The sequence below is a fragment of the Salvia splendens genome, chromosome 9 (assembly GCF_004379255.2).
Source record: "Salvia splendens isolate huo1 chromosome 9, SspV2, whole genome shotgun sequence".
NCBI lineage: Eukaryota > Viridiplantae > Streptophyta > Magnoliopsida > Lamiales > Lamiaceae > Salvia > Salvia splendens.
The window spans coordinates 24,097,625-24,125,613 of NC_056040.1; the positions used below are offsets into that span (position 1 = coordinate 24,097,625).

The 27,989-nt window shown below is 37.4% G+C and overlaps 2 protein-coding genes and 1 pseudogene across 2 annotated transcripts; all 3 read right to left on the reverse strand.

Moving 5' to 3' along the window:
• Positions 1–8,709: 8,709 nt before the first annotated feature.
• On the reverse strand, positions 8,710–11,259 carry LOC121749012 (annotated as a pseudogene).
• LOC121749323 (non-structural maintenance of chromosomes element 4 homolog A-like) lies at positions 9,016–9,686 on the reverse strand. The gene is made up of 3 exons (XM_042143903.1): positions 9,524–9,686; positions 9,338–9,429; positions 9,016–9,231 (listed from the first exon to the last, which is right to left on the reverse strand). The coding sequence occupies exons 1-3, from the start codon at positions 9,684–9,686 to the stop codon at positions 9,016–9,018; spliced, it is 471 nt and encodes a 156-aa protein (XP_041999837.1).
• Positions 11,260–12,717: 1,458 nt separating the features above from the next.
• LOC121746633 (protein PHOTOPERIOD-INDEPENDENT EARLY FLOWERING 1-like) lies at positions 12,718–26,653 on the reverse strand. Its single transcript, XM_042140538.1, has 21 exons — positions 26,271–26,653; positions 24,879–24,969; positions 23,818–23,898; positions 23,623–23,730; positions 23,393–23,473; positions 23,220–23,308; positions 22,941–23,062; positions 22,800–22,861; positions 22,056–22,191; positions 21,866–21,934; positions 21,717–21,790; positions 21,496–21,630; positions 21,163–21,213; positions 20,079–20,147; positions 19,919–19,981; positions 16,787–19,838; positions 16,260–16,324; positions 16,027–16,097; positions 14,661–15,423; positions 13,717–14,237; positions 12,718–13,569 (listed from the first exon to the last, which is right to left on the reverse strand). The coding sequence occupies exons 2-21, from the start codon at positions 24,936–24,938 to the stop codon at positions 13,158–13,160; spliced, it is 6,084 nt and encodes a 2,027-aa protein (XP_041996472.1). The 5' UTR covers positions 24,939–24,969; positions 26,271–26,653; the 3' UTR covers positions 12,718–13,157.
• Between the last annotated feature and the right edge of the window lie 1,336 nt (positions 26,654–27,989).

The following is a 27,989-nucleotide window of genomic DNA, read 5'->3' on the forward strand; positions in this document are numbered from 1 at the left end:
CGAATGTATAATCATCAATATAAAAAATTATTTTACAAAACAAAAACCCAAAAAATGTTGCAATTAAGCGTGGCTTCAGTCTGGAAATTTAATTTCACCAATGTATTGCACAGGCCCGTTGTGTACCTCTCTTATTTATTTCGTTTTTATTTAGATTGAAAACGTGAACAGGCTAAAAATCTACTTATTCAATTGATGTTTAATAAATTGAATAAGTGTGCTAGTCCAATACGAATTATTGAATTGATGGTTACTCAAAATTCGTACTCCCTATTCTTAGATTATATGTTTATACTAAATAATTTTATTTTCTCCCTTACACACACAAACATGTGCGAACCATAACTTGCTAGTACAACATTATAAATATAGTAATTAAAATAATGTAATAACAATCCAACGATTTTGCGTGGTATAAAGGTTGCCAAGTTGTATGTATGTGACTAGATTTTGCAAATTGCGTACAACTTGTTATTTGAATTTACATTAGTCGATGTCGCACCTGCTATATAATTTTTATTTCAAAGATATTTATTTGGTAGGCTCTATTGCAACTCACGAAGAAAAATCAGCAACTTAATTTGCTATATTTGGCTATTGGTAGTTGGCAAACGTTATTTAATTATTTTGAGGACGTAATTGCTAGCTTAATCACACATGGGTATATGTACCTAATATATACGATGCATTATTTAATTGTTCGTTACTTGTTACGCGAACTTTTAATTTCGCTTAAGTGGGACTATAAAATTAGTTTATCCATATCATAAGATCACATGTTTGTGTACAATACGTAAAATATTGATTGATAATTCATTTCTTCGACAAAGTTGGGGTAATCTTTTATTGTCCTTAGAGAGGCGCATTAGCCGTAGGGGTGAGCAAAAAAACCGGAAACCGAATATCCGAACCGAACCAAACCGAAATTTTGAAATTCGGTTCGGTTTTTTCGGTTTTTCGGTTCGGTTCGGTTTTAAAAATAAAAAAAATTCAGTTTTTCGGTTCGGTTCGGTTCGGTTCGGGCAAAGAAAAAAACCGAAAAACCGAAAAACCGAATTATATATATATTCTATTAATTAAATATATTATATTATATATAATATATATTCTTTTAATATATTCTACTATATAATATATATTATATGTATTATTAATTTTATATTATTTATAAATATTCTATTAGTATATATAAAATAAAATAAAATACACATATATAAATATATATTTATATTATATTTATTTTTTCGGTTTTTTTGGGGTTTTTTCGGTTTTGTTCGGGTTTTTCGGTTTTTAAGTTCGGTTTTCGGTTTTTCGGTTTCGGTTTTTCGGTTTCTCGGGTTCGGTTCGGTTTGGATTTTGAACTAAATTCGGTTTTTACGTTTTGGCAAAAAACCGAACCGAAACCCGAATGCACACCCCTAATTAGCCGTGCATAAAAAAATTATTAATTCAAATCTTATAAATTTTAATATGTCCCGGAAGTAGATATTTTATACTCCTTTCGATCCCACAAATCCGACAAGAATATGCACTCTTTTTTTAATCTGTCCCACAAGAATATACATTTTCTAATTTTAAAAACTATTTTCTCTTTAATGACATGTGACTCATTCTCTATTAACAATACTTTAATTATATTTTATTTTTATATCTCTTTGACTTTATCAATTGTGCATTAAAACTCATACCCAACAAAAAGTACATACTCTTGTGGGACGACGGAGTAATATAATGCTCTCCCGTCCCAACTAAGTTGAGTCACTTCTTTTGGACATCGAGATAAAAAAATTGAATGAGTTGAATGATAATAATATAAAATAGGAGAGAGGAAAAAAGTAGGAGAAATTAAGACGGAGTAAAGTAAGAGTGATTAGATGTTTTATTTTTTATTGTTAAAAAAAGGAAATGACTCAACTTTGTTGGGACATCCCAAAAAAAATATGACTCAACTTAGTTGGGACGGAGGGAGTAGTATTTACATTAGATAGAACTAAGTAGATATTTTATATTCACATTTAGGGTGTCAATCGGGCTAACCCATTCTGGTTCTGGCCAACTCGTTTGGATTGTCGGGCTATTTGGGTATGACTATTCGGGTTATGAATTTTTCAAATTGTAAATTTTCAACTCTAACCATAATCCACCAAATTTTGGGATAACTCATCGAGCTATTCGAGCCAAAAAGCTTTTCAAAACAAACTCTCGTTATCAAAATTTTCCTTCGTAAAATATTTCTAAATTTTATATTTTTTTTCTTCTAAGATTTAGAATCACATAAATTTTTTAAACTTTCATGGTTTTCAATACTAGTTGGACATGAGCCTTTCATGTTGGTTAACAGATAAATTAAAATTAAATTAATCAATTTGAATTAAAGTGTACTTGTCATTATTTTGGCATTGGTTATATAATCAATTCTTTATGAAAATTAGAAATCATATCTTACATAAAACACTATTAAAATACTAAATATATTGAAAATTTTGATGGGCTAATTCTAAGTTTTGTCTTGATTGGCTTTGGCGGTGATAAGCTGATGGTGACAAATATTGGGACTATGGAAGAATGGGTCGAGGTGGAACTTGAAAGCTGTTAGTGTGGAACCGAGTGAAAAATGTGTGGAACAAAGATTGAAAAAGGCTAGTGAATTGCAGTGCATGAAATCCAAAAATACAAGAAAAACCCTCCGTCCACCAAAAATAGAAAGGTTATGAATGACACATGTTTTAATGTATAATTGGTAAAGTAAGAGAAAGATAGGAAAAAGTAAGAGAGAGGAAGGGAAAATGTAGTGGAATGAGTGTTAGTGGATTGTTAGTGTTTGAGCTCATCAAGATCGGATTGAGCTGGTGGAAGAATCAAGTCAGGAAATAGCCGTTGGGAACCAAAACAGGAACTAGCCGTTGGAAACGGTTATAACCGTGTTCGGCAAAAGGAGCTGTTCGGCCAAAGGAAGCTGTTCGGCAAAAGGAAGCTGTTCGGCAATTGGAAGCTGTTCGGCAAAAGGAAGCTGTTCAGCAATTGGAAGCTGTTCGGCAATTGGAAGCTGTTCGGCAAAGGAAGCTGTTCGGCGGTTTTCTTGATCGATACTTCTTAAGGGAGTTGCGATTCATTCCGGAACTAACAACAACAGAAATCAAAAGTGATAGAGAGAGAATTCAAGAGAGGAAGTGTTATCTTTCAGCTGTGCGTTTTTAGCTCTCGAAGCAAGAAGTTTTCGGGCGAGTTGAGGGTTTTCCATCTTGTAAATTCTTGAGAGTTTTGAGTGCTCTTATGTTTGTAATTTCTCGAGTGATCAATAAAGAAACACACCAGATTCTGCCCGTGGATGTAGGCTTACGCCGAACCACGTAATTCGCTTGTGTTCTTCCTTGCATGTTGTCATTTCATTAATTTGCATTTCGATCATCACAACCGTAGGTTCGTTCTTCACAACGTGGCGCCGTCTGTGGGAAATTCGTCCACTGAATTGATCGAGAAGGCATAAAGTTTTGGGAGTTCTTTCTTTGTTTCCTCAAGAAGGCGCTCAACCTGTTTGAATAATGGCTGCAGCAAGGTTTGATGTTGAAAAGTTCACAGGCCGAAATGATTTTGGCCTATGGAGGCTGAAGATGAAAGCAATCTTGATGCAACAGGGTTTATGGGAAACCCTAAATGGTGGAGGCAGTAATGAGGAGGAGAAGCCCGAGCCTGATGAAAAGGAGAAGGCAAAGGCTCAAGACAGAGAGTACAAGGCATATAGTACCTTGATACTCAACCTCAATGACAGAGTCCTCAGAGAAGTTTCAAAGGAGGAGACAGCGGCTGGAGTTTGGTCCAAGTTGGAGTCATTATACATGGCCAAATCCTTGGCAAATCGGCTGCACCTGAAGCAGAAACTTCTCACTTTCAAGATTGCTGATGGAAAAGGTGTGTTGGAACAGCTCGAAGAATTTGGGAAATGCATCGATGATCTTGAGAACATTGATGAAGAGATTAAAGATGAGGACAAGGCTCTGATGTTGTTGAATTCCTTGCCACCAAGTTATGAGCATTTCAAGGATGCTATACTTCTTGGTAGAGAGTCCAAGATTGGATATGAAGAGGTGTACTCTGCTCTAAAGCTCAAGGAAATCCAGAAATCTAATCCAAAGTCCACTGAAATGGTGTCTGAGAGTCTGAGTGTTGCTGATCACAAGAAGAATGTGAAAAGAAAGTCACAGAAGAAGCCATGGAAAAACAAGACAGCTGACTGGAAAGAGACCAGATCATGCCATCACTGCAAGAAACCAGGCCACATAAAGAAGAATTGTTGGGTTTGGAAGAAGAAGCAGGCCGAGGAAGAGAATGGCAAGAACAATGCTGATATTGCAGAAGAGTTGGTGGTCCCGGAGGCTCTGTGTGTGACTGAGGACATGGAAGAACTTCCATGGATCATGGATTCTGGATGTAGCTTCCACATGTGTCCAACTAGAAGTCATTTTGAGGAAATCAAGAATGCAGCTGGATCAGTTTTGTTAGGAAATGACCAGATATGCAGAATCAGAGGAATTGGGTCCATCAGGCTTAGACTTCATAATGGCTCCATCAGGTTACTCACTGGTGTGAGGTTTATTCCAGAGATTAAGAGGAATTTGATCTCTATTGGAGTGTTGGATGCAGCAGGATATAATTGCATATTATCTGATGGGATTATGAACATCGTCAAGAATGGTGATGTTGTTATGATGGCTGAGAGAAAGAGAAGCCTATACTATCTAAAGGCAAGTGTGGTTACTGGATCTGTGAATCTGGTGCAGGTATTAGACTTAAGAATGTGGCATCTCAGACTCGGACACTTGGGAGAAACTGGAATTAAAGAATTGGCCAAGAAGGAGCTGATTAAGCTGGAAAATCCCAATGAGCAGTTGGGTTTGTGTGAGCAATGTGTGCTCGGAAAGAGTAAGAAACTGCCCTATGGAAGAGGAATTCACAGCTCAAAGTCACCACTAGACTATGCCCACAGTGACTTGTGGGGCCCAGCTACACCAGCTTCATTGGGTGGAGGTAGATACTTTCTATCCATTATTGATGATTTTTCTAGAAAATTATGGGTGTTTATCTTGAAGGAAAAATCAGAGACATTCATGAAATTCAAGGAGTGGTGTAGGGAAGTGGAGGTGGAGAAAGGGTGTTCTTTGAAGTGTTTAAGAACTGATAATGGGCTGGAATTTCTGAGTGGGGAGTTTGATTCTTTCTGCAAGCAGAAAGGTATGAAGAGGCATAGGACATCTCCATCTAATCCCCAACAGAATGGAGTTGCTGAGCGCATGAATAGAACCATCCTAGAGCGAGTTAGATGTATGCTCTTTGGCTCTGGAATGGCTAAGAGATTCTGGGGTGAGGCTGTGAGTATGGCAGCAGTTCTCATCAATAGAAGTCCTTCTTCAGCTATAGCTTTTGACACTCCTGATCATAGATGGTATGGAAAGGCCATGGATTATTCGAATATGAAGATTTTTGGTTGTATGGCTTATGCACACATCAAGCAAAGTAAGTTGGAGCCAAGGGCCTTGAGATGTGTGATGATTGGATACCAAAAGGGAGTGAAGGGCTACAGACTGTGGTGCATAGAGCCAGGAAATCAGAAAGTTATTATCTCTAGAGATGTGCAATTTGAAGAAAGTAGGATGCCATTTCTAGAAAAGGCTCAAGAGAGCCAGAGGCCATCTCATTCTGAGAAAGAACCAGAGCCTGAGAGGATGGTGGAGATGGGTGTTCCAGAACCTGAGGAGGCTGAGGAATCAGTTCAGGTGGAGGTTTCTGGAGCAGATAGAATTGCTGAGCCTGAACAGCAGATGGGAAATCATGGTGAACAAGAAGAAGCAGATGCTGATGTCTTGAACCCTGAAGAAGAGCAGCAGGATTTGGGTGACTATGTTCTAGCCAGAGATAGGGTCAGAAGAATCCCTAAACCATCTACAAGATACAGTGAAGAAGAATACTTGCTATATGCACTATGTGTTGCAGAAAACATAGAGTATGCAGAGCCTTCAAGCTTCAAGGAAGCTATGAGTTCTAAGGAGAGCAAGCAGTGGATGGAGGCTATGATAGATGAAATACAGTCCCTGATCAAGAACAAGACATGGGTGCTTGTGAAGAGACCTTCCACACAAAAACCAGTGAGTTGTAAGTGGATATACAAGAAAAAGTTGGAGGTTGGGAACAAGATTAGGTTCAAGGCTAGGCTTGTAGCTCGGGGGTTCACACAAGAGGAGGGAATAGACTATAATGAAGTATTTTCTCCAGTGGTAAAGCATGCCTCAATCAGAATTTTGCTAGCTATAGTTGCTCAAAGAAGTTGGTTTTTGGACCAACTTGATGTGAAGACAGCCTTTCTTCATGGAGAGCTTGAGGAAACTATATACATGAATCAGCCAGAGGGATTTGTGATACATGGGAGTGAAGATAAGGTTTGTCTACTAAAGAAAAGTCTATACGGTTTGAAGCAAGCAAGTAGACAATGGCATATCAAGTTTGATGAACATATGCAGAGTATGGGATTTATAAATTCCAGATATGATAGTTGTGTCTACTTCAAATCAAAGTCTGAGGGACCTGCTGTGTATTTGCTATTATATGTAGACGACATCTTGCTTGCTGGACCAGATAGACAGGAGCTAGATAGGGTGAAAGCCTTATTGAAAAAGGGATTTGAAATCAAGGATCTGGGGAGTGCTAGCAAGATTTTGGGAATGGATATATTCAGAAAGGCAGATAAGAGGGTGTTGTGGTTGTCCCAAGAAGGCTACATTCAGAAAGTACTGCGCAAATATCAGATTGACAAGAGTAGAACAACCTCAGTGCCACTATCACAACAGACTAAGCTGTCCAAATCACAATGTCCCAGAAATCAGCAAGAAGAAAGAGAGATGAGCCAGATACCTTATTCCAACATAGTTGGGAGTGTGATGTATATGATGATATGCACAAGGCCTGATATTTCTCATGCGGTAAGCGTGGTGAGCAGATACATGTCCTGTCCGGGAAGAGAGCACTGGTTGGCTTTGAAAGGGATTCTCAAGTATCTCAAAGGAAGTAGTGATCTGGGAATAATGTTCAAATCAGAGAATGAAGGAGATAAGGATAGCATTATTGGGTTTTGCGATTCAGATTATGCAGCTAACCTTGATAATAGGCGCTCACAATCTGGGTACATATTTACCTTGTTCGGCTCCGCGGTGAGCTGGAAGTCTAATCTCCAATCCGTGGTGGCTCTATCGACGACGGAGGCAGAGTATATAGCTCTTGCTGAGGCAGTAAAGGAAAGCTTCTGGCTTAGGGGTATAGTTGGTGATTTTGGGGTGAAGCAAGAGAATGTTGTGATCAAGTGCGACAGCAATAGCGCGATTTGTCTCTCGAAACATCAGACATATCATGAACGCAGCAAACATATAGACGTGAGGCTGCATTTCATTCGAGATGAGGTTGAGAAGGGTGCGGTGAAGATTGAGAAGGTCAGCACCGAGCACAATGCGGCTGATGCACTTACTAAAGCCCTACCAAGATCCAAGTTCCGACATTGCTTGGATTTGGTTGGGGTGGTCCGAAATTTGTAAGTATGGGAAGGAAGGTGGAACTGGTGGTGATGGATCTTAGATTGCTCAAAGGTGGAGGATTTGTTAGTGTTTGAGCTCATCAAGATCGGATTGAGCTGGTGGAAGAATCAAGTCAGGAAATAGCCGTTGGGAACCAAAACAGGAACTAGCCGTTGGAAACGGTTATAACCGTGTTCGGCAAAAGGAGCTGTTCGGCCAAAGGAAGCTGTTCGGCAAAAGGAAGCTGTTCGGCAATTGGAAGCTGTTCGGCAAAAGGAAGCTGTTCAGCAATTGGAAGCTGTTCGGCAATTGGAAGCTGTTCGGCAAAGGAAGCTGTTCGGCGGTTTTCTTGATCGATACTTCTTAAGGGAGTTGCGATTCATTCCGGAACTAACAACAACAGAAATCAAAAGTGATAGAGAGAGAATTCAAGAGAGGAAGTGTTATCTTTCAGCTGTGCGTTTTTAGCTCTCGAAGCAAGAAGTTTTCGGGCGAGTTGAGGGTTTTCCATCTTGTAAATTCTTGAGAGTTTTGAGTGCTCTTATGTTTGTAATTTCTCGAGTGATCAATAAAGAAACACACCAGATTCTGCCCGTGGATGTAGGCTTACGCCGAACCACGTAATTCGCTTGTGTTCTTCCTTGCATGTTGTCATTTCATTAATTTGCATTTCGATCATCACAACCGTAGGTTCGTTCTTCACATGGATTGTGAGGTTTATATTTAGAATGGTATGCATGATTAGTATTGGTTGAAAACTTTCATTTTTAGACTTAGTCTAACTTTGGTGGACACCCGAAATGGTAAAACTAGTTTATTTTTGTGGACGAATGGAGTTTTATTTTTTAATTAACCACTGCAACCCATCGAGCTGACCCGTAACCCTTTCGGTCCAACCCATTTAACCCGTGAACCCTAATGGACTAACCCGTTTAGCCTGTTTTGTAGTATATGGATTGCCAAATTACTGCCCTAACCCGCTATTTTTTTCGGATTATTCGGGCCAACGGACAAATTTCAGGTTAGATTGATATCCATATTACATTAGATACAACTACTTAGGTGACATGTTTTTTTTCTTTGAAATTAATGTTTAGGTGACATTAATATATCAGGAGTGTCTACCGAGAGGCGTGGACAAGTAGTGTAGAAATAATGCAAAATTTTAATGCCATACCAAATTTTAGCATCAACTAGTGATGCCCGAGGTTCAGCAACAACCGGTTCCAGTTTGCCAGACCACGGGGAGCGAACCATTACCCCGGTCAGTCCGAATCGGGCTAAAGAGAACTGATAAGCCAAACTATGCACATCTACTTCAAAAATAAACAATAATAACGATCGAGCCAAGGAGAGATTGGCCAACCAAATCGCAGCATAACAAGAATAACTAAAATTTCTAGAGTTTTGAAGACGGAGCAGAGAGCTATGCATGATGAGTAGGAGCTCTTTCAATGTATCATAATAGTTTTCGCTTCCCTCTACGAATGGCAGAGGCCCTATCAGTAGCTTTATTACCATCACTTTCAGGTGAAACTTCCACGACAGTCTGCTCCCGCATAACTAAACCTCGGTTCCTACACAATTTCCTTATATGAGTTGAAGGCTGTGCAACTTGTGGTCCATCAAACTCTAGTTCTGCTTCATTCACCTCGGCTCTATGTGGCATTAGTTCCTCCCCGGCAGCAACAGAGTCCAACATTGAATACAAGTTGGCATTATCCAGGAAATATAAAGATATGAAAGTCTGGTTAATATGAGGAATTGATTGCTACAAGTACCTTCCAGTCGTTAAAGTCGTATCTGAGTATAAAATGACTATAAGCAGACTCGCCAGATTGAATTGCATCAGCACTAGGAGCATTCTTCGGGGCTGAAAGCAGGAGCATTTCAGGGTAGACGTACGTTAGGGAGGGGATAAGGGAAACATTATTAAACTAGGACGACAATGGATTTTACTTACAAACTAGATGTTGTCTCATCCTCTGAAATCTCAGCACGTCCATCTTTTATAAGAAATGATAGAGCAAATAAATTTTCCACAGTTTTTGCAAACGACTTCCTGTTTAACATTAGATTTTCAAGCTTGGCTTTGCGATTTTTCCTCAAGATGTTAAACATAGTAGCCATATTCTTATCAGTTGCGGTTTTGTCATGATCCTTTTCATCAAGCTGTCAAAGAATAAAACATGTCAGTCAGTCAGTTCCAATTATCGGCTCATATCGTTGCTATATGATGATGCAAAATATCCAATAGTAATAAACACAATTGAGAGTAAAAAAGTCTTGACATCACATGGTACTTCTCTTCCTTAAAGATTGAAAGGTTTTTAGCTCTTCTGGTCGAGTATTTTTAGCGAGTTTTGCACGCTCTCTACGAACCAGTCTTACACCGCTTCAACTCAGTGTTCATTGGCCCAACCCTGCCGTGCATGGTAAGCATAACTAAGTTAGACATCCTGCTAATTTTTACAAAAATAACAAACAAACTGGCAAAGTGTAGAAAAAAAGATTACATTGTACGACAGCCAGGAGCACTCCTGAAAACAACAGCGACAGCTTCCCCAATGTCTTCCCATCTTATCGAACTCCTTAGCTCATTTCAGTAACTACATAGTCCGCCGCCTTCTTGTCGAAAATCTCTAAGAATGCAACTAACAAACTCTGAAGGTGTCAAGCCATCATTATTATACGCTTTAACAAAGGTCACCAGTGTATTTGTAATGTCAAATAGAGCTTCAGCATCTACTACTTGCTCCCTGGGATATTGTACTACTATACAGGAAAAAAAAACTAAGTTAAACCAAACTAGAATGAAATACAAATGTACCAATAATATAACATCACATAACCAACTAATAGTTATGGTAGTCTAGTAAATCAATCAATCTTTCCCTGATAAATAATCACATTGTAGATGCTAAGTCATCCCAGCTCTTCCCAACAGTCATCCGTCGTTAATATAAAAAATCCGATGTTCCACAATAATCCGTACAAAGTTAAAATTTAACCAAATTTCCATGAATCTTTTGCTATGAAACAGTATAACACCTTTATTATAAGTAGTTGGGAAGTTTACCTAGCTGATGCAAGCTATCCACTTCTTCAACCAATGTTATCAACTTATGAGAATCAAATTCGGATATATCATCCCTCCCATCTGCACAACTAAATAGAAATAGAAATCCAGCCATTAATGCAGAAAGAAAGCAATAATTATAAATGATAAATTAATCAGAAACGTCCAAAATTAATGAACATATACATACAAAACCCCATTAAGGTATTGAAACGAGTACAAATCTTGAGATAACAGACTAAACACGTGAATCTAGCGACAAAGAAAACTTATAGTAGAGCAGGATAATATTGATTTCCAAACAGAAATCGAAATTGGAAATTGGGGGGAAAAAGGTGGAAATACCGGAAATTCGGTTCTTGAAGGTGAGGTACTTGGAGCGAAGAAGCCTTCGGCCAACAGTGTGATCGGTTGTAGCTTGTGCTTTCCCTTTCCAAGTGTTACGGTTAGGTATCTCCCTCCGCATTGCTTCTGCAGAATTCAATTCCTAAAATCTATGGGTTTTTGGGGGGGGAGGAAGGAAGGAATACAAATAGCGAAATAGGGTTTAAGCAGAGGGAATTCCCAAATTTTTAGCTGCTTTCAAATATTTTGTTTTTAATGAGAGAGAATATATGGTTTATAGTAGTGACTAAATACTTTCATTAATTAATTTATAATAATTCGATAAATATGGAAGCATGCATTTTTGTATTAATTCGCGATCTAATTTTTATGGTGTAATCTCCATAATTTACTTCATTTAATACAGCTAATATATAATGTTTGCATTAACTATATATGAGCAGAGTACAAATGTTCTATATCAATTTTTATATTGATACAAATTTTTTTTATCAATATTTCATATTTTTACTACACGTAAGTAAATATATAAGTAAATAGTTAACAATTTTCAAACATATAAGAAAAAATATATTAACTTGAGACATGGATTAAACTTTTTATAATACTTATTATTCCCTCTGTCCCATAAAAAGGTGTGATTTTCATTTTCATTTGTTCCATAAAAATATGAGCATTTCTATTTATAAATATTATCCCAATTCATATGCATCAAGTTATTTACACTTATACTATAATTATACACTAATAATAATGAGAGTCTCACTATCCACTAACACTATTTTAATTAGGGATGTCAATCGGGTCAGCCCAGCAGGTTTCGGGCTAACCCAACGGGTTAATCAGATTACTACCGATAAAATTAACATGCGATCAATCCAATAAATAATGATAAAAATTAGTTATATTTATAAAATGTATAATATTTAATTATGATAAATTTGATAATTTGAGATTTATGCTTAAACTCAAATATAAACAAGATCAAATATTAATATTTGAGATTTGTGCAAAATGAAATATAAACATATTTCAAGAAAATTTAAAGCATGTTTTAGAAATTTTAATATTTTTAGTGAATTTGAAGTATCTAATTTATTTATCTATTATTATATTAATAAAAATTTAATATATAATTTGTATATTTAATATAAAGTTGAAAGTTATTTTTGTAGTTATTTATATTATAAAAATAATCAATGAAGTGACGAATTAGGAGTCAAATAAATAGAACAATAGAAATTTTATCTGGTTTTCGGGTCAGTCCATTGGGTTTTCAGGTCTGGCCCTAACGGGTTGCGGGTTAATCGAGTGCAGTCTAATTAGGTTGTAATTTTATCGGGCTATAAATTTTCAACCCTATAAATTTGGCGGGCTATTCGAGCTAGCCCACGGGTTGCCGGCTACACTGACATTCCTAATATTAACTACCCTTCTCATCTCTTTTACTTTACTAATTTTATCTTAATTTCTATGTCATATCATATGCTCATATTTGAACGACCTCATATTTTTATAGAATGAGGAGAATATAATTTTTGCAAAACTTCAAACATTTTATAATTATTATAAAACAAAGATAGAGACAGTTTATGTTAATAGCGTAATTACCGCTTTCCCTTCAAGTTATTAATTTTACTTGTCTTGTGCCTTAAATCCATGTAGTTCAATTTTCCTCCGGTTTACGATATTTTCAACTTCAATTTTGTTAATATTGAAATAGAGCAGATGTTGCAATTTCCGTGCAGACGATGTGCCTGCAATGCATGGACTAATAAAGAAAAGTGTGACAAAAATATAGCCCCCTAAACTGCAAGGAAGAAAAATTAAGCAGCAGAAACACCACTTGCAAGAATACTATCCTACACCCTACCATATCACAAATTCACTATCTCCTGCTGGAACTTCTACAATCCTATAATGGCCTCCGATGTCGTCGGCATTCATCTTCCCCAACTCCCAACCACCAGGAACTTCGATTTGCAGGTCATTCATCGAGGTCTATCTTTCTGTTTGTTTATTCCCGATAGCACAGCATTTACACCTCAACAACCATGAGCCGGGCTCACTTTCATTGACTGGGAGTTTCTCGGTCCTGAGATTTAGCCGTTCAAAAAACATGGCGACTCTCCCATTTGAAGCTTCATGGCGTTTCTTTTGCATTTGCCTGCTGCTCATTACCCCATTTCTATAAATTCAGTAAAATCTGACAGGTCGTCCAGCCCAGACGTCAAGTCCGGGTCATAGTTTGACGAGACCAGCTCTGTCATGTCTGGGGATAAACCTTCATCCATGTCCACCAGGCTGGCAGAGTCAAATCCAATATCAGAAAAGGAGGAGGACAAGTCATCGAACTTCAGACTGGGGTCAGTTGGCATCAATGGTAGATTTTGGAACACTTCAGTGGAAGTCAAATGTTGCGAGTCAGTGTGATCTTTACTTGCTCTTCTCGACTTCGATTTAGAAGGCTTGACCGGCTCAGAAACAGGGAGCTTGTTTTTTCCCGAATTTGAAGACCTGTTATCGCCCGTGGTTAATTCTTGTGATTCTTCCCCAAAACAACTGTCAAAATGTGCAGCTGATGCAGTTCTGGACACGAAGAGAAGATGTAAGAATAAGGCTGCTTATCAAAACTCGCAGATTGGTGCAACATTGGTAGCATTTAGGTTCCCATATAAAGACACAAAGAAACACAAGGAATACACTATGAACCAAAAACGAGGATCTCAAACATACCTGAATTGACTCTCAACTGTGCCCCTGGAAGATTTAAATTGCTGATCCTCTCCAGCATGCCCCTTGAAAGACGTGGAAGGGTCTGAACCAAGAATTGACACATTAATGACCGAGGGAAGAGGTAGTAGAACTTCAGCCATATCTGTTTCAAGCTCAAGAGTTAAATCCAATATCTCCTTTTCAATAGGGGTATCCTCCATAGGATTGGTGATAGTTAGCCTGTCATCTGTTTGAATGTTGCAGCTTCTATTCAGAGCAGCGGCAACTAACTTCCCACACTGAGGCAAATTACAGAATCCCAGCCTATCTGGTGATTTTCCCAAGGAATTCTTACTGCTGGCAGAGGCATAAAACTCCTGGGATGAATAGAATCTGTTCTGAAATAATAGAGCATTGCCACTGTGGCTGGAGTGTGAGATATTCCTCCAAGCAGCCGAGAGCACCGAAAAGAAATGCTTTTGAAGAAGTGGTTCGTGATCTGGTAAATCAGAAGTGATGCCAAGCAATACCCGGATGTTATCCTAATTCATGAAACATACAAAAGAAATTAGGAACATATGTATTTTTGGAGCCAATAATAAATTGAAATGCCTAATATCACAAATCAACAGAGCATGCATTTCAAAGCTTCATCCCTAAAGAAGAGATTTACTGTGAGAGGATTAAATTGTCCAAGAACAAGCAGAAATCTAAACAAATTACATTCAAACTACACTTGTGTCTGATTATGCCAAGTAACTGCAGTATCCTTGGTAAGGAACAAGTCATCGCTTACTAATACTTCACCTATCGTAAGAAAAACACATTATTTCACAAACATACACATTTCAGGAAACATTGCTTGGTGCAACAATAACACTTCAGAAAACTATTCACTGGCAAAGATAACAGACAAACAGCAACATATGAATTAATACAATGCGTCAAGAGAGAGCTGAACATACCTCAGTTACTCTTAGAGGACCCTTCCCTGTACCCATGCCAACAGCTTTGTCATTAGTTGTAACATCGTTAACTGATAACACATATCTTTGAATTAGTTCCCTAAGCCTCTCAGAGCAATGGACAGGATGACGAAACCTGCCCCGGTACGACCCACCATCACTCATTCTGTACAAGATTTCACTTGCCAAATTCCAATTTGGACCATACTCATGGATAGCTGCACATAAAGCGGCATCTTCCTTTGGTGACCAAATATCAGGAGAAGGGAGGAAATCCTTAGACCAAATGTTTCCTTTCTTTTTTAACTTTTCTGGTTTTATTGTGAAAATCCGTTTCAGAGGCATGATGGGGATAGAAAGCTTTCCTCGTGCCTTGTTTCTATTTATTTGCTTTTCATTATCAAAGTAACCATTATCACAAATCTTCAAGTCTTTAAGTTCATCTTGATGCTTTCCAGGAGATTTGTGATACAAAACAATGTTCCCAGTTTCAGAAGCATTCAGCTTTTTAGACTTCTTTCTGCTTCTTTGTACTTCATTATCTGAAGGTTTACGTTTCTTCTCTTGAGTTGAGCAGGGAGATAAAGCATCTGAAGATGTGGGGGTGTCATCATATATTAAATCATCATCAATAGACATATGTTCTATTGATGACTCTTCTTTTATAGATATGGACTTCGAAACTAGAGCCCCTTTCTTCAAGGATTTGAACTTGGCCTTTTTGCCTTTCTTTTTCGGTTTTGGTTTTGGAGTAACGAAATCCCTGTTTGGTCGGAAAACAGAGTAAGCTAGAAGGAAAGCTGTTTGATAGAACATAATACCTATTACGATACTACTATTCTTCTGCATAAGAGGAACTACGGTACATGTTTCTGTATCACATACTAGTGTAGTAAGTGAACAGGGTGAGCCAGCATGTATACATAATTTTGTTAGGTGAACTTAGAATCTCGCTTCAGTTAATAAGAGACCTAGAATTCACATAAAAGAATTGCCCGTGAATACTAAAGAGGCCACCTAATGAGATGTCTATCAAGCTAGTCTGCATGCATACTAACAAGTACTCCCTCTGTCCCTGAAAATTTGTCAAATTTGTCACTTCCATTTTCGTCCGTCCCTAAAAATTTATCACCTTTCACTTTTACCATTTTTGGTAATGGACCCCACAATCTACTAACTCATTTTCACTCACCTTTTATTATAAAACTACTATATAAAAGTAGGACCCACATGCCACTAACTTTTTCAACCCACTTTCTATTTTTAAAACCTGTGCCGGGTCAAATGGTGACAAATTATTAGGGACGGAGGGAGTAACAAAAAAACTCCATACACTGAATTCAGAGTTTCTCTTACAAATACTAACCTTTGAGAGTCTGAATAACAACATTCTAAAGCCTCTTTCTCCTGGGCTTCACGTTCCAGATCTTCCATCAGCTATTAGATAGTTAGTATTAAACATTAGTTAGGAAGAAAAATCTCCAACCATAAAAATAACTAAATTGAGGTAGAAATTCCAGAAGGATCCAACAGCAAATGAATTGGTTCCCTCACAAATCTTATATCATCTTATATCATAAAGCAAGTGCTGCTGTATACCTTGTGTTGTGCTAGAGCTTCAACTTGTTGTTTATATACTTCAGTTGCAAAATCAGCATCCCAACCTAAACAACAACAATTAAATTAAGATAAAGTCTTGATGCATGTGTTGATGAACTTCTCTTATTTTCTACATAGCAGACGGATTTTCTTGTCAAGAGATTTAATGAAATACAATAATTTCCATGACAATGTAGTTTCAACAACTGTCAACCAAAAATAGAAAATAACAGAACAGAAGAAAAGACAAACTTGACAGTGAGAAAAAAGGAAAAAATATGAAGATCATACATCTACAATTCAGGATATAAATTTGAAATGCAAAGCAATTTAAATCCAACTTACAGAGAAAGCAAACATAAGAAACCATTACATGTGTATTAAAAGATTATGATCGTATTTGTAATGGTAACAACACTTAGTAATCAGAGGAAAGATGCCCCATAGTACCATAACTTTCTACAATGCACATAATATTTGCAAAGCAATAGAAACATAAAAAAAGTCAATCTTGAAAGAGCACATACTTTCATACACCAACGGTTCTTCGTCATCATCAATCTCGGCCTCCATATCGTCCTTTAACTTCTCAATGCGCTCCAGCTCCCATTCAGCTTCCTCGACTTGAGTATTAGGCTCAACTGCAGTCTTGTCAATAATTGGGTCCCACAACTCAAGAAAGCGTACTGCATATCGATCAATGGGGCGTAACTGATTCTCGAAAGACATGATAGCCTGCCCAGCTGCAGCTGCAGCTGCGGCCATCTGTTTGACGTCAGCCAGCATATCAACATCATCTTCATTATTCTGGATAGCAAGGGCTCCTTCTTCAACTGGATGGCTTTCACTCACAACATTGCCCTCATCTGATTTCACATTCAAAGCAGGCTGTTCAGCAGGACCATCAGGCTTCATTTCCTCTTCATTGGCTAGCTCATCGTCCTCCAACTTGCCAACTGCTTCTTCAGTGAACTCTTGATTATCTACAGCCTCTTCTTCTTCCACTTTCTTTAGCGCCATGTAGTCTGCCTCATCTTCAGCATTCTTTAAGGCAGCTTCCAAATCCACACAAGATAATGTTACCTCACCGCCATTCTTGGATGTTTTGTCTAGTAGTGTATCCTTTTGGGAAACTGTTCCATGGCCCGAAAACAATTCTGTTGGATCCAGCTTCTTAAAGAATTCGGTATTGTAGCTTCCACTTTGTATAACTAAATCATCCAAAGCCCGCTTCTGATTGGCCTTTTTCAGAATATTCTCTTCGATTGTGCTCTCACTTATCAACCTATATATGTGAACCTCACGTGTCTGACCTATCCTGTGACACCTATCTTGTGCTTGTTGATCCATAGCAGGATTCCAGTCACTATCATAGAAAATCACAGTGTCTGCCCCAACTAGGTTGATGCCTACACCTCCACTCCGTGTTGACAAAATAAAAAGAAATATCTTGGGGTTTGTATTAAACCTCTGCATGAGTGTCTGCCTCTCTTCAGGCGGAGTAGAACCATCTAGACGCATGTAAGTATAGCCATAAAGATTGATGAATGCCTCTAAAACATCAAGCATCTTTGTCATTTGGGTGAATATCAGAGCCCTATGACCCTCTGATTTAAGTCGCCGGAGCAGAACTGCAAGCTCCTGCAGCTTACCACAGTCAAACTGGATAAGTCTTCTATCTGGAAAGTAAACTTGCCTCCGGATAATAGCAGGCCGAAATGGAGTAAGAAGAGGGGAAAAAAGTTGTGACCATCTCTCTTTGGACGTTTGGTGAATAAACACAGGTGATCCACCCTTACTGCACCAGGAAACTGGGGGTGGTGCACGTGCAGCAGGTATTGCAAACATGAAACTTCCAACCTGATCAGCCATCTTTTCAAATCTTTCAACTGGGGAAAGTACAATATCAGAAAGCTTGGATGAATACAGATATGACAAAGGATTGTGTTTCTGATGATGAATATCGTGGACAGGATGCTTGACACTGACAAGCTCCCTGAGGCCAGTGGCATAAATGGGTTTTCTTCTGCACCTTATAGAATTCCACCACGAAACAGCTGCAGCACGATCTTTCATTTCTCTCAACCTCTCATCCAATAGTGCCTTCTGAATCTCATCAAATATTGAATGCCTGTTATTCTTTTTCTTGCATCTGACCCAATTATCCTCCAAACTAGACAGGTTTACACGTTGCTGAATCAAGCTTGAAGGTGTAGCAATAGTTTGAATTTCTTCACTCTCCCAAGATGTCATGAAGAAATCCAGATGAGAGAAGACAAATCCTAAGCCATTAAGATCAACAGATGCAAATGGCCCAGGGGCAAGCATTGAGCAAACAGGAGAGCTAAGTTGCATGTCTATACCACGCATATCAAAAGAACTTACAATTGGACGGCCTTCAAATAGATCGGGATGATTGCAAACTTTACGAAGTTGCATAATAACACTGATCATTCCAAAAAAATTACCATTAGCTAGGGTAGCCTGAGTCTCGGAGCTAGCAATAAAGTCCTCATATAAGTTACGCTGTCTCCTTGACAGCCTACAACATATAATATGTTCATGCTTCGAAGGAAGCTGTTTCTCGACATCCCTTTTCAATCGGCGAAGTAAGAAGGGACGGAGTACATTATGCAGCCGGTCAACTACTTCTTTGTTTACCTTTTCTTGTCCCTCTACCATGACGGATATAGGATTACTGAACCAATCCTTAAATTCTTGGTGAGACTGAAAAATATGTGGCATCAAGAAATGCATCAGAGACCACAGTTCCATAAGATCATTCTGTAATGGAGTACCAGTTAGTAGAATGCGCCTCTTGGAGTTAAAATTGAGTAACGTCTGCCACCTTTGTGACTTCCAATTCTTTATTAGATGCGCTTCGTCCAAAATAAGGTACTTCCACTTCTTCCTCTTGAAAACCTTTGAATCTTGGATGACGAGTCTATAAGTCGTAATGCAAACATGAAATGAATTAGGTTTCAACCATCCTTGCCTCTTTATTCTCCGCTCTTTAGCACTTCCAAAGTATGTCAATATTTTGAAAGCAGGACACCATTTAAGAAACTCAGTCTCCCAATTGAGCATGACACTAGTTGGAACGACAATGAGATGTGGACCCCAAATTCCTTTCTCGCAAGCCAGGTGAGCAAGCAGCGCAATGGTCATAATCGTCTTACCCAACCCCATCTCATCAGCAAGTATTCCATTGAGTCTCTTCTCATACATGGTCACAAGCCAATCCAAACCAATATGCTGATACTCACGCAGGGGAAACTTTAGAAGAAAAGGGAACTTCGTTCGCACCTTTGTCGTTGAGAATGTATTTCCAGTTGGTTGTGCTGACCTGGCAGCTGCTGCTGCATCAGCAATTATATTTTCACTTTGTGTCTCTTCTCCAGATTTTCCTGAACATTCAGCTTCTTCTTCTGGATGGGAGCATATATCTGGCTCCAATCCATTTGACCCATAATCAGGCTGCATAAGGTTAGACATCCTATGTTCTGGTGAATCCAATAACTCTACAGAACCAGAAGTAGACAAGGATCTAGAGTCGTCATCTACATCACTGTCACAATCCTGAACAATGAAGTATCATCAGAAAAATATATGCACTCAATAAGAACAGAGGGGAGGAAACAGGGAACTCCTCTACGTACCTTCTTATACCTTGCAAGCAATTCCTCTATAGGAACTTCACTTTCCTTCTGGAGAAGTGCAATCTGAAAAAGCATATGATTAATTAATATTACCATCTAATTGATTAAATAAAAATTTGAAAATTCAAGACTTCAGAATATAAGGATCCCACATCCTCACCTCGTCTGCAGTATTGATTTTTTCTGCATTTGCTAATTCTTCTTCCTCCACGAGAGTTGTTTCATCATCCTGGAAACCGACCACATGTATCAAATAAAGAGAAGACTAAAAAATATAGAAGATTTTCCTTCGGATGAGTGGGTAGCCAACCCAGATAATGAAGATGTCAAGGCAACAATGTCATTGCTAATAGATGGGGGGTGGGGGAGGTTCTTGAGCACCGAGGAAGAGAAAACAAATCAACCAAAGGGTTAGTTTTATTTTTTGACTAAGTACAGTACATAATATATACTCCCTCCATCCCATAACAATAGAAACTCTTTCCATTTTCGTCCATCCCATAAAAATAGCACACTTCTATTTTTGGTAACTCCTTTCTCTCTAATGAGGTGGGCCCATTCTCCACTAACAATACTCCAATTACATTTTTGTTTCTACCTCTCTTACTTTACCAATTGTGCATTAAAACCCATGCCGTCCCAAAAGTTTCTAGTATTTTTTATGGGCCAGAGGGAGTACTTATTTCTAATATTTAATTTTTCGACGGTGGACATGATTGATGAAAATGAAAAAGAGGAATATGGTTTTGAAAGTGGACATGAAGATGGAGAGAGAGGGAGATGATTCAATCTTCTTGGATCTTTGATTATTATGTCGAATAATTATTAGACTTGAGTTTCAGAAGACTTGTAATTATTTAGCAGTTATGACTTATGACTGATGTGTTTTCATATATTTTTCAAGCTTTTATGAGTTATTGTAAAAGGTATAACATTTATGTGCATTTATGATTTATGCTTTATGCTTTGGTCTTACGCCGCTGGGTGGGGGGGGGAGGGGGTTGCAGGAAAATGCCTTGGTTCTTAAAATGTATTCTAAAGCCTGGGCGGATTATGTGAAATAATGGTACCCAAGTCCATTAGGATATAATGCATAGCACTCACTGAAAAAGGAGAAACTTAGCTGTATGTGATGGATGGGCGAATTGTTATTGAAAAGAAATCGCAGGTACCCTTACAAATGAAGAACGGTGCATTGCAAAACATGTCAAATTCCAAACATTTATTAATAATCAAGAGCTTACCATGTCATATTCATTTTCTTCCCTGGCTGAGAGTACAAAATCATCATCTTCCTACAAAAATAGAAGTAATCAGAATTCAACATAATCTGAACTGTATTGAATGCATAACATGGAAAGAGCAGGCAATAGCAAGAAAAGGTTGGAAAAAATTAAACCTAATAGGCTAATATTAATTTGAGAAATCCAGTACAAACACCATATTAAGGAATAAGTAAAAACATATTTGGGAACTAAAAAAATGCCATAAACATGATAAGTAGCACTATGCACAAACATTAAGGGTCTTGTACATTAAACAGCACTTATATTCAGAAACCAAATAGACACACTTACTTGTTCGTCATTGAACTCATGTGAGATCTGCTTCTTCTCTGAGTCAAGAAGTTTCTTCGAAGAACTTCTCTTGTGATTTTCAGCCACCTCCGGACAATGGTTTTCTGGTGCAGACAAAATACCATTACTTTCAACCTGAATGTATCAAACAAGGAATATTATGTTGAGTATTAGACAGTCTTTACAATTTGCAACAGTATATATAAACACATACAACTTACACAACGACGACCAGATTTCACAGGCGAGTTGCCTTCCTCTATCACAAGGGCATCTCCCATGGAATCTTCTTTTCCTGAAAAAGATTGAACCTCTGGTTAAAAGGAAGTGAGTAGAAATAAATTCAAAATGCAGCATGATAAGACCTAACCATTAAGTTCATTATGCCCAGTTGTTCCAGGCTTATCATCATCCTTCTGGGGACTTTTTTCTCTGCTGCCTGAGCAAAAATTACATTAATCAACAGTAGTTTGACACATAATCATACAACATGGAGAAGAAACCAAAATTTCCGAGCTAAATTTAATGAGCCACCCAAAATGACATAAATAAAGAGGTACCTTCATGGGCTGCATAACGTTTCAGTATCTCCTCCAGAGGTAAATCGACTTCACTTTGTAATGCTGCCAACTCCTCATCCCGCTCCTCTTTAGTAATGAGAGCCTCATCCGCATCAACAGTACGCTCATCATCTTCCTGAAGGAAAGATAATGGGATGTTTTATAATAATGGCTATAAATAAGAGCACAAGATTTTACTAAGACAAAATCAGTATCCATAAAATGAAAATGCAAATTAACTTTTGCAAGAAAGCACAGGAACATAGTCAGTTTTCTATAAGCTCACACACTGATACTAGATAGCAAAAGATGTCCAATGAATGAATGCAAGCCTTTTTAGATTCCAGAGAAAAATAATTTTATCCAAACAAAGCACATGGCTTCAATTATAATCTTCAGACAATCAATGGTGATCCTCCAAGAAAATACTCAAACCATATATAGGACATCTTATTATAGATGAAAACTGGCCCTAGTTTATCTCGATTATAAAAGCCTTGCTACCTTGTCAAATAGATTGATAAAGAAGTCATGGGTAAGAAAAGATTTAGAAAAGAAAAGACTAACAGCTCATATCAAGGTCTACTTGCCAAAATAGTTGAAGAATCAGAAAAGGGGATCTAGTGCTAGGAAATAAAATGCATGGAAACTGCACAATGTCTATACGCAAATATCTTCCAACAAAATTGAGAATACTGCTTACAATATCCATAAGGATAACCACCATTGAGAGTTGGAACTTACAGATTCTTCGGTGGATTGCAAATCATAGTCTTCATCTACAGCTTTGATATCTGACTGGGATCCTAGCATTATCAAAGGATCAAAACTCAAAAAAGATACAAAAACAGTAGAACTGATCAATGCCAAAATTTTATGACATACCATTATCTGATTCGTCAGCTCTTCTCCCAGAAGTACTCGGATTTGCCTCAGCATTGCACAAGTAAGATGGTTTGCAAAGACTCAGTGGATTGACAAGATTTTCAGCCAGCATTGATGAGTACCTAAAAGATGAGGTGAGGAGCATCAGTATGTCAATTAATAGGATAACACGGACTAAGTTCTTCATGAATCTGCTGATGTTGATTTTCCTTGGAAATTATTCATCATAAGTATAAAATTCACAGGCAGATAGCAAAAAGATCCCATATAATAAAATACCTTTCAGTTTGTCCAAGAAGGAACTCAAGCTGTTTATCAAGAGCTTTCTTCTTTTTCACATCAAGCTCCAACTGATGCTTGTATAACACCTGTACCACCATGGTAACCAGATATTTAATCAAATCATCATATAAAGAAAATCATTAGAAGAGAAATTTCAGGAGGGCACTTGCCAGCTTCTCTATTTTTATCCAGAATTTCTTTACATCCTTCGAAATATTGAGGGCAACTTTTCTCAACTTTTGCTCCTCTTCCTGATTACATTGTGTTCAGCATTACCAAATTATCAGTGGACTTGAATAAATAATTGTAAAGACATCAGCTCAAAACGAAGGGGTGAAAATGACATCTTTCTTCAAAAGTCCTCCAACTACATGCAAAATGGAAAAGGAAAAATGTGCACCTTGACTCTCTTCTCGCCTCTTGTTGCCTGATCAAGCATGCCCTTGCTGGCTCGTATAGCAACTTTCTTTGCCTGTGCCAGCTTCCATTTCCTCTCCGACTCAAAGTCCTAAACAATGATACAGAAAAAGCTTAGAAAGTTAAAAACTGAGCCAATCAACTAGGTATCGCGTTGAAAGAATATATACTTGGTTACCTTTGACAACCAGACCATCTCTTCCAGGACATGATCCCAATGTGCTTTAGGACGTTGAGGTTCTTTCGGAGCTTCAAGGGCCTAGGATCGAGAGAAAAAAAAAGTGTCAGTGCAAACAATTAAACTATAGAAGCAGAAGATTTCAGTCATTCTAAGCTCGAATATAATGATCGGACATTTTGCTATATGCCCCAGCTTTTCTTATCAATCAAGATACTGCGTAGGATGTGTGTGTGTGTGTGTGTGTCCTTGTACTTCTAATACCCAATCATAGATACTCCCTCCGTCCCATTATAAGTGAGGCGTATTCCTTTTTAGGCCGTCCCACTATAAGTGAGACATTTCCTTTTATAGCAAAAAAGCAACACTCTATCTCTGTCTTTACTTTATCCTCTCTTCTACTTTTTCTCTCTACTTTTCCTCACTCCTACTTTATTCTCTCTTCATTTAACCACTAAACACCACTACCCCAAAAGAAATGTGTCACGTGTAATGGGACGGAGGGAGTACAATATTATGATATTGGACAGCCACGACTTCAAAATTTACAGCTTTATAAATACGATTTGTAATGGATTTCAAGCAAATGCAATTTAACTGTATGGATAAATAACACAGAATAAATAACAAAACATGGCTCTGTATCATGGGATCCATGCAGTCAAACTTCCATCATTCGAAAGCTATAAGTATGACTAAGAAAGTATAAATTGTAGCTGTAAGCATGTATAACAATTAACAAACAGACAAATTTTATGTATATTAACAAAAGTAGTAGATCCTAGAGTGACTAATATTACAATTCGTTGATCATATCTCCAAATAAATCTTAGGGAAGTTAGGATACTAAATCTCTGAGCCATTGAATTCTTCAATCGTATAATATTAAGAGTTTCAGCAACAAACCAGAATTGTATTTGAAAAAACTCACTATCAAAGATTAAACATATTCTAGGTTAAATTATAAATCAAGTATATACTCAGATAATGAGAGGTTCGGTAAATGTTTTAGGAGCCTAATACAAATTAAGTTGGCACACACATGAAGTTAAAATCCTCACCTTCTGCCGCTTAGCCCGCGATTCATGGTCAAGTTTAGACCTTGGACCCTTCGAGGCCATGACTATCAGTATATCTATCTCATAATTAAAACTACAAAAACAGAAAAATGTTTAACATAAGTTAGTGCAATACATAAAAGCAATGGTTGGAGTCAGATAGTCCACATACTTACGGAGCAGTAACTACATACATCTTGCAAATAAGAAAGACACAAATGAGCTCGCAAAGACAATATGTGCAGATATAGCAAATAAGAAGAACAGAGAGACAGAGTAGATCATAAAAATGATAGCATAGAGGATATTCTGATATAACATGAGCACAACTATCAATCATTACATAGAGCAATCCTACAACTGGGACAAAAATGAGTCTTTCCCGACGTTATATCTGTAAGATGCTCATAGCCTATGTTCGATCATTCTACAAACCATCTCATCATCCACAATTGACTAGTAGTCTTCCTTCTCTTTCAGTGGTTAGTGCCTAAAACAGTGCTTCCTTAAAAATGAAAGGCAGTACTCAAAAACATTGCGTCAACCACTGTCAATATGCGAAGCCATTCTTGCTAAATATACATGCCAAACCTATAAGTGGTTTTAATTTCAGCAATACAAGGTTTATCGTCTTCATACCTACCTCACTATTTTGCACTAAGTGAGCAAGAATTCACAACTCTTTAGTGCTTTTATATGAAAGCACATGACAGCTAAGAAAAAACAAATGGTTTGAGAATTCCACAATCACAGCATGAGCAATAGGCTTCTAACATATGAATTACTCACAGAAAAGCTACGTAGGATATCATTATAATCAGATATTCCTCATCAAATCATTGCCAATGTAAATCCATCTCTCGTGTTGTACCATGGGCCCTTATCACCGAAAATCATGTTAGGCTATTTGAGTTCTCTACACTATCATCCTCTTAAAACTAGTGGTTTCCTACAGCCAGGCATTCTCTATGAGTGAATATTTAGGTACCCGAAAACCAATGCAAGCACCTAACATCTCCAGTCTTGCTACACATAAGCAAAAGTAGATTCACTAATTTAGTCTGTCATGCAAGTGAACACACACATCTACACACACAAAATGCAGAATAGTAAAATGAACTGCAATAATGATAATCTCAAGAAAATTGCAATGACCGATTATCTCTCACACAAACGAACAGACATTGAACTTATCATCAAAGCAAGGTCAAGAAAAGTACACTTCAGCTCAACAGAAACATACCTCGAATACACAGAGGTTAATACACATCAACAATGCATGCAAACATTTGCTTGACACAATAACGACTAATTCAACGCAACAACCATTAAAAACCCACAAAAAAAAATTCAAAAGTAACCCCAAATATAAACGGGAACAAAACAAAAACTTACCCCAAAAACGCCCTCTCCACACTCAAAGAAGCGAAAACAGCACAATAAAATCCCGCCAACAAACAAAAACATTCACTGGAAGGATCTAGAGGAGCCGAAAAGTGGAAACGAAAAGGAGGTCGGCGGAGCGTCCTAGGGTTTTCCGGAGGCGGAGCGCGAGAAAGGCTGGGGTTTAAGCGCCGGCGTTTTCCGACGAGGCTCAGATCCGGAAAAAGAAATACGTATACGAGAGTGTATGTATCGATCTAGCTGAGGGTAAATATAAATATATGCAGTGAAAATTAATTATATTTAAATACATAAAAATTTAGTATTTGTGAAATAAAAATAAAATTTAGGAGGAGGAAGAATGAGGTTAGATTGAAGGGAAGGGTTTTGAAATGGAGCCTTTACTGTATTAATGCGGTGATGATATGGGGCGGGGATCGACGGCTGCGATTCGTTTGCAAAATAGAGGCTTGATTTTGGGGGTGGGGTTGAGTTGAGTTGAGTTGAGTTGAGTTGCGTGTTTGGTATCATCTACTAGTAAGTGTAGTACAATAAAATGGTTCCATTTTTCTTTATTTAAATAGGACTTTTTTTCATTTTAAATAGGAGTGCCATATGCAACACTTTGGTTTAATATTTATGCAGTCGACCTCGAATTAGTAGTTACACACATAACTTTCTAAATGTTGATAAATAGTCAGTCACTCCTTTGAGATTAATGTGGGTAGAATAGAACAATTATGAGCTGAGATTAATATTGACTAGCGTGGAAGCGCCTAGTGAGCTTCTAATTTCATTTCAAGTATTTAATTCCATAAAATAATCAAATGCATATTTATTTAATCCGTTTAAAACATTCAAATACTTGTACTACTATTAATTATATGGATTAACAATGGACCTATAATAATTGGGCCATCTGCTATCAATTGTTATTGGGCCATCTGCTCTCAACTGTACAGTCAGTGGAGTATTATTTTACGTTTGGCCCATTACGATGGAAATTTAATTTTATACTACTATTATACATTTCAAGTTATAAAACACAAAAATTTTATAAATTATAACATTGATATAGTAATGTCCATCTTTGAATCTAAATCTAGCTAATAATTTATTGTTTATTCCAAAATGTTTTAGTTAAGGATAAAATGCATTGATTTATATAGAGCGGTGTAGGAAGAAAATAAAGCGGCACTATACATTTTTAGTTTTTAGGGTTTTAACATTTATTTATATAGTACGGTCTTCTTGGTATGATAGAATGGAATGGAGATGGGAATGGAATGACAATTCCATTCCATTCTTGTATTTGGTAAGAACAAGGAATGCAAAGGGAATGGAATTGTTATTCCTTGATTGATTCTATTCATGTGTTTGATAACTACAAATAATATAGAAAAGGAATGGAATGAAATATGAATAATTAATATGTTGATTCTACCCAAAAAAAATATTTATTCAAAAATATTTTTACCAAATACTCCAGTTTTCTTGTTTGTGTATATGTCGTGTTGGTGTTGTGTGTGTGCATATGTGGTGGTAGCGTGTGTGTGGATTTTTCAACTATTAAAAATTTTAATTTTATTATATAACTGTGATGATATTAATTTAAAATAATATTTATATAATTTTGTTAAAATTTAAAATAAGAAGAAAGGAAAATGAAATGGAATAGAATGATCATTCCTTAGCTAAATGGATGGAAAGGCTATTCCTATGTGGAATGGA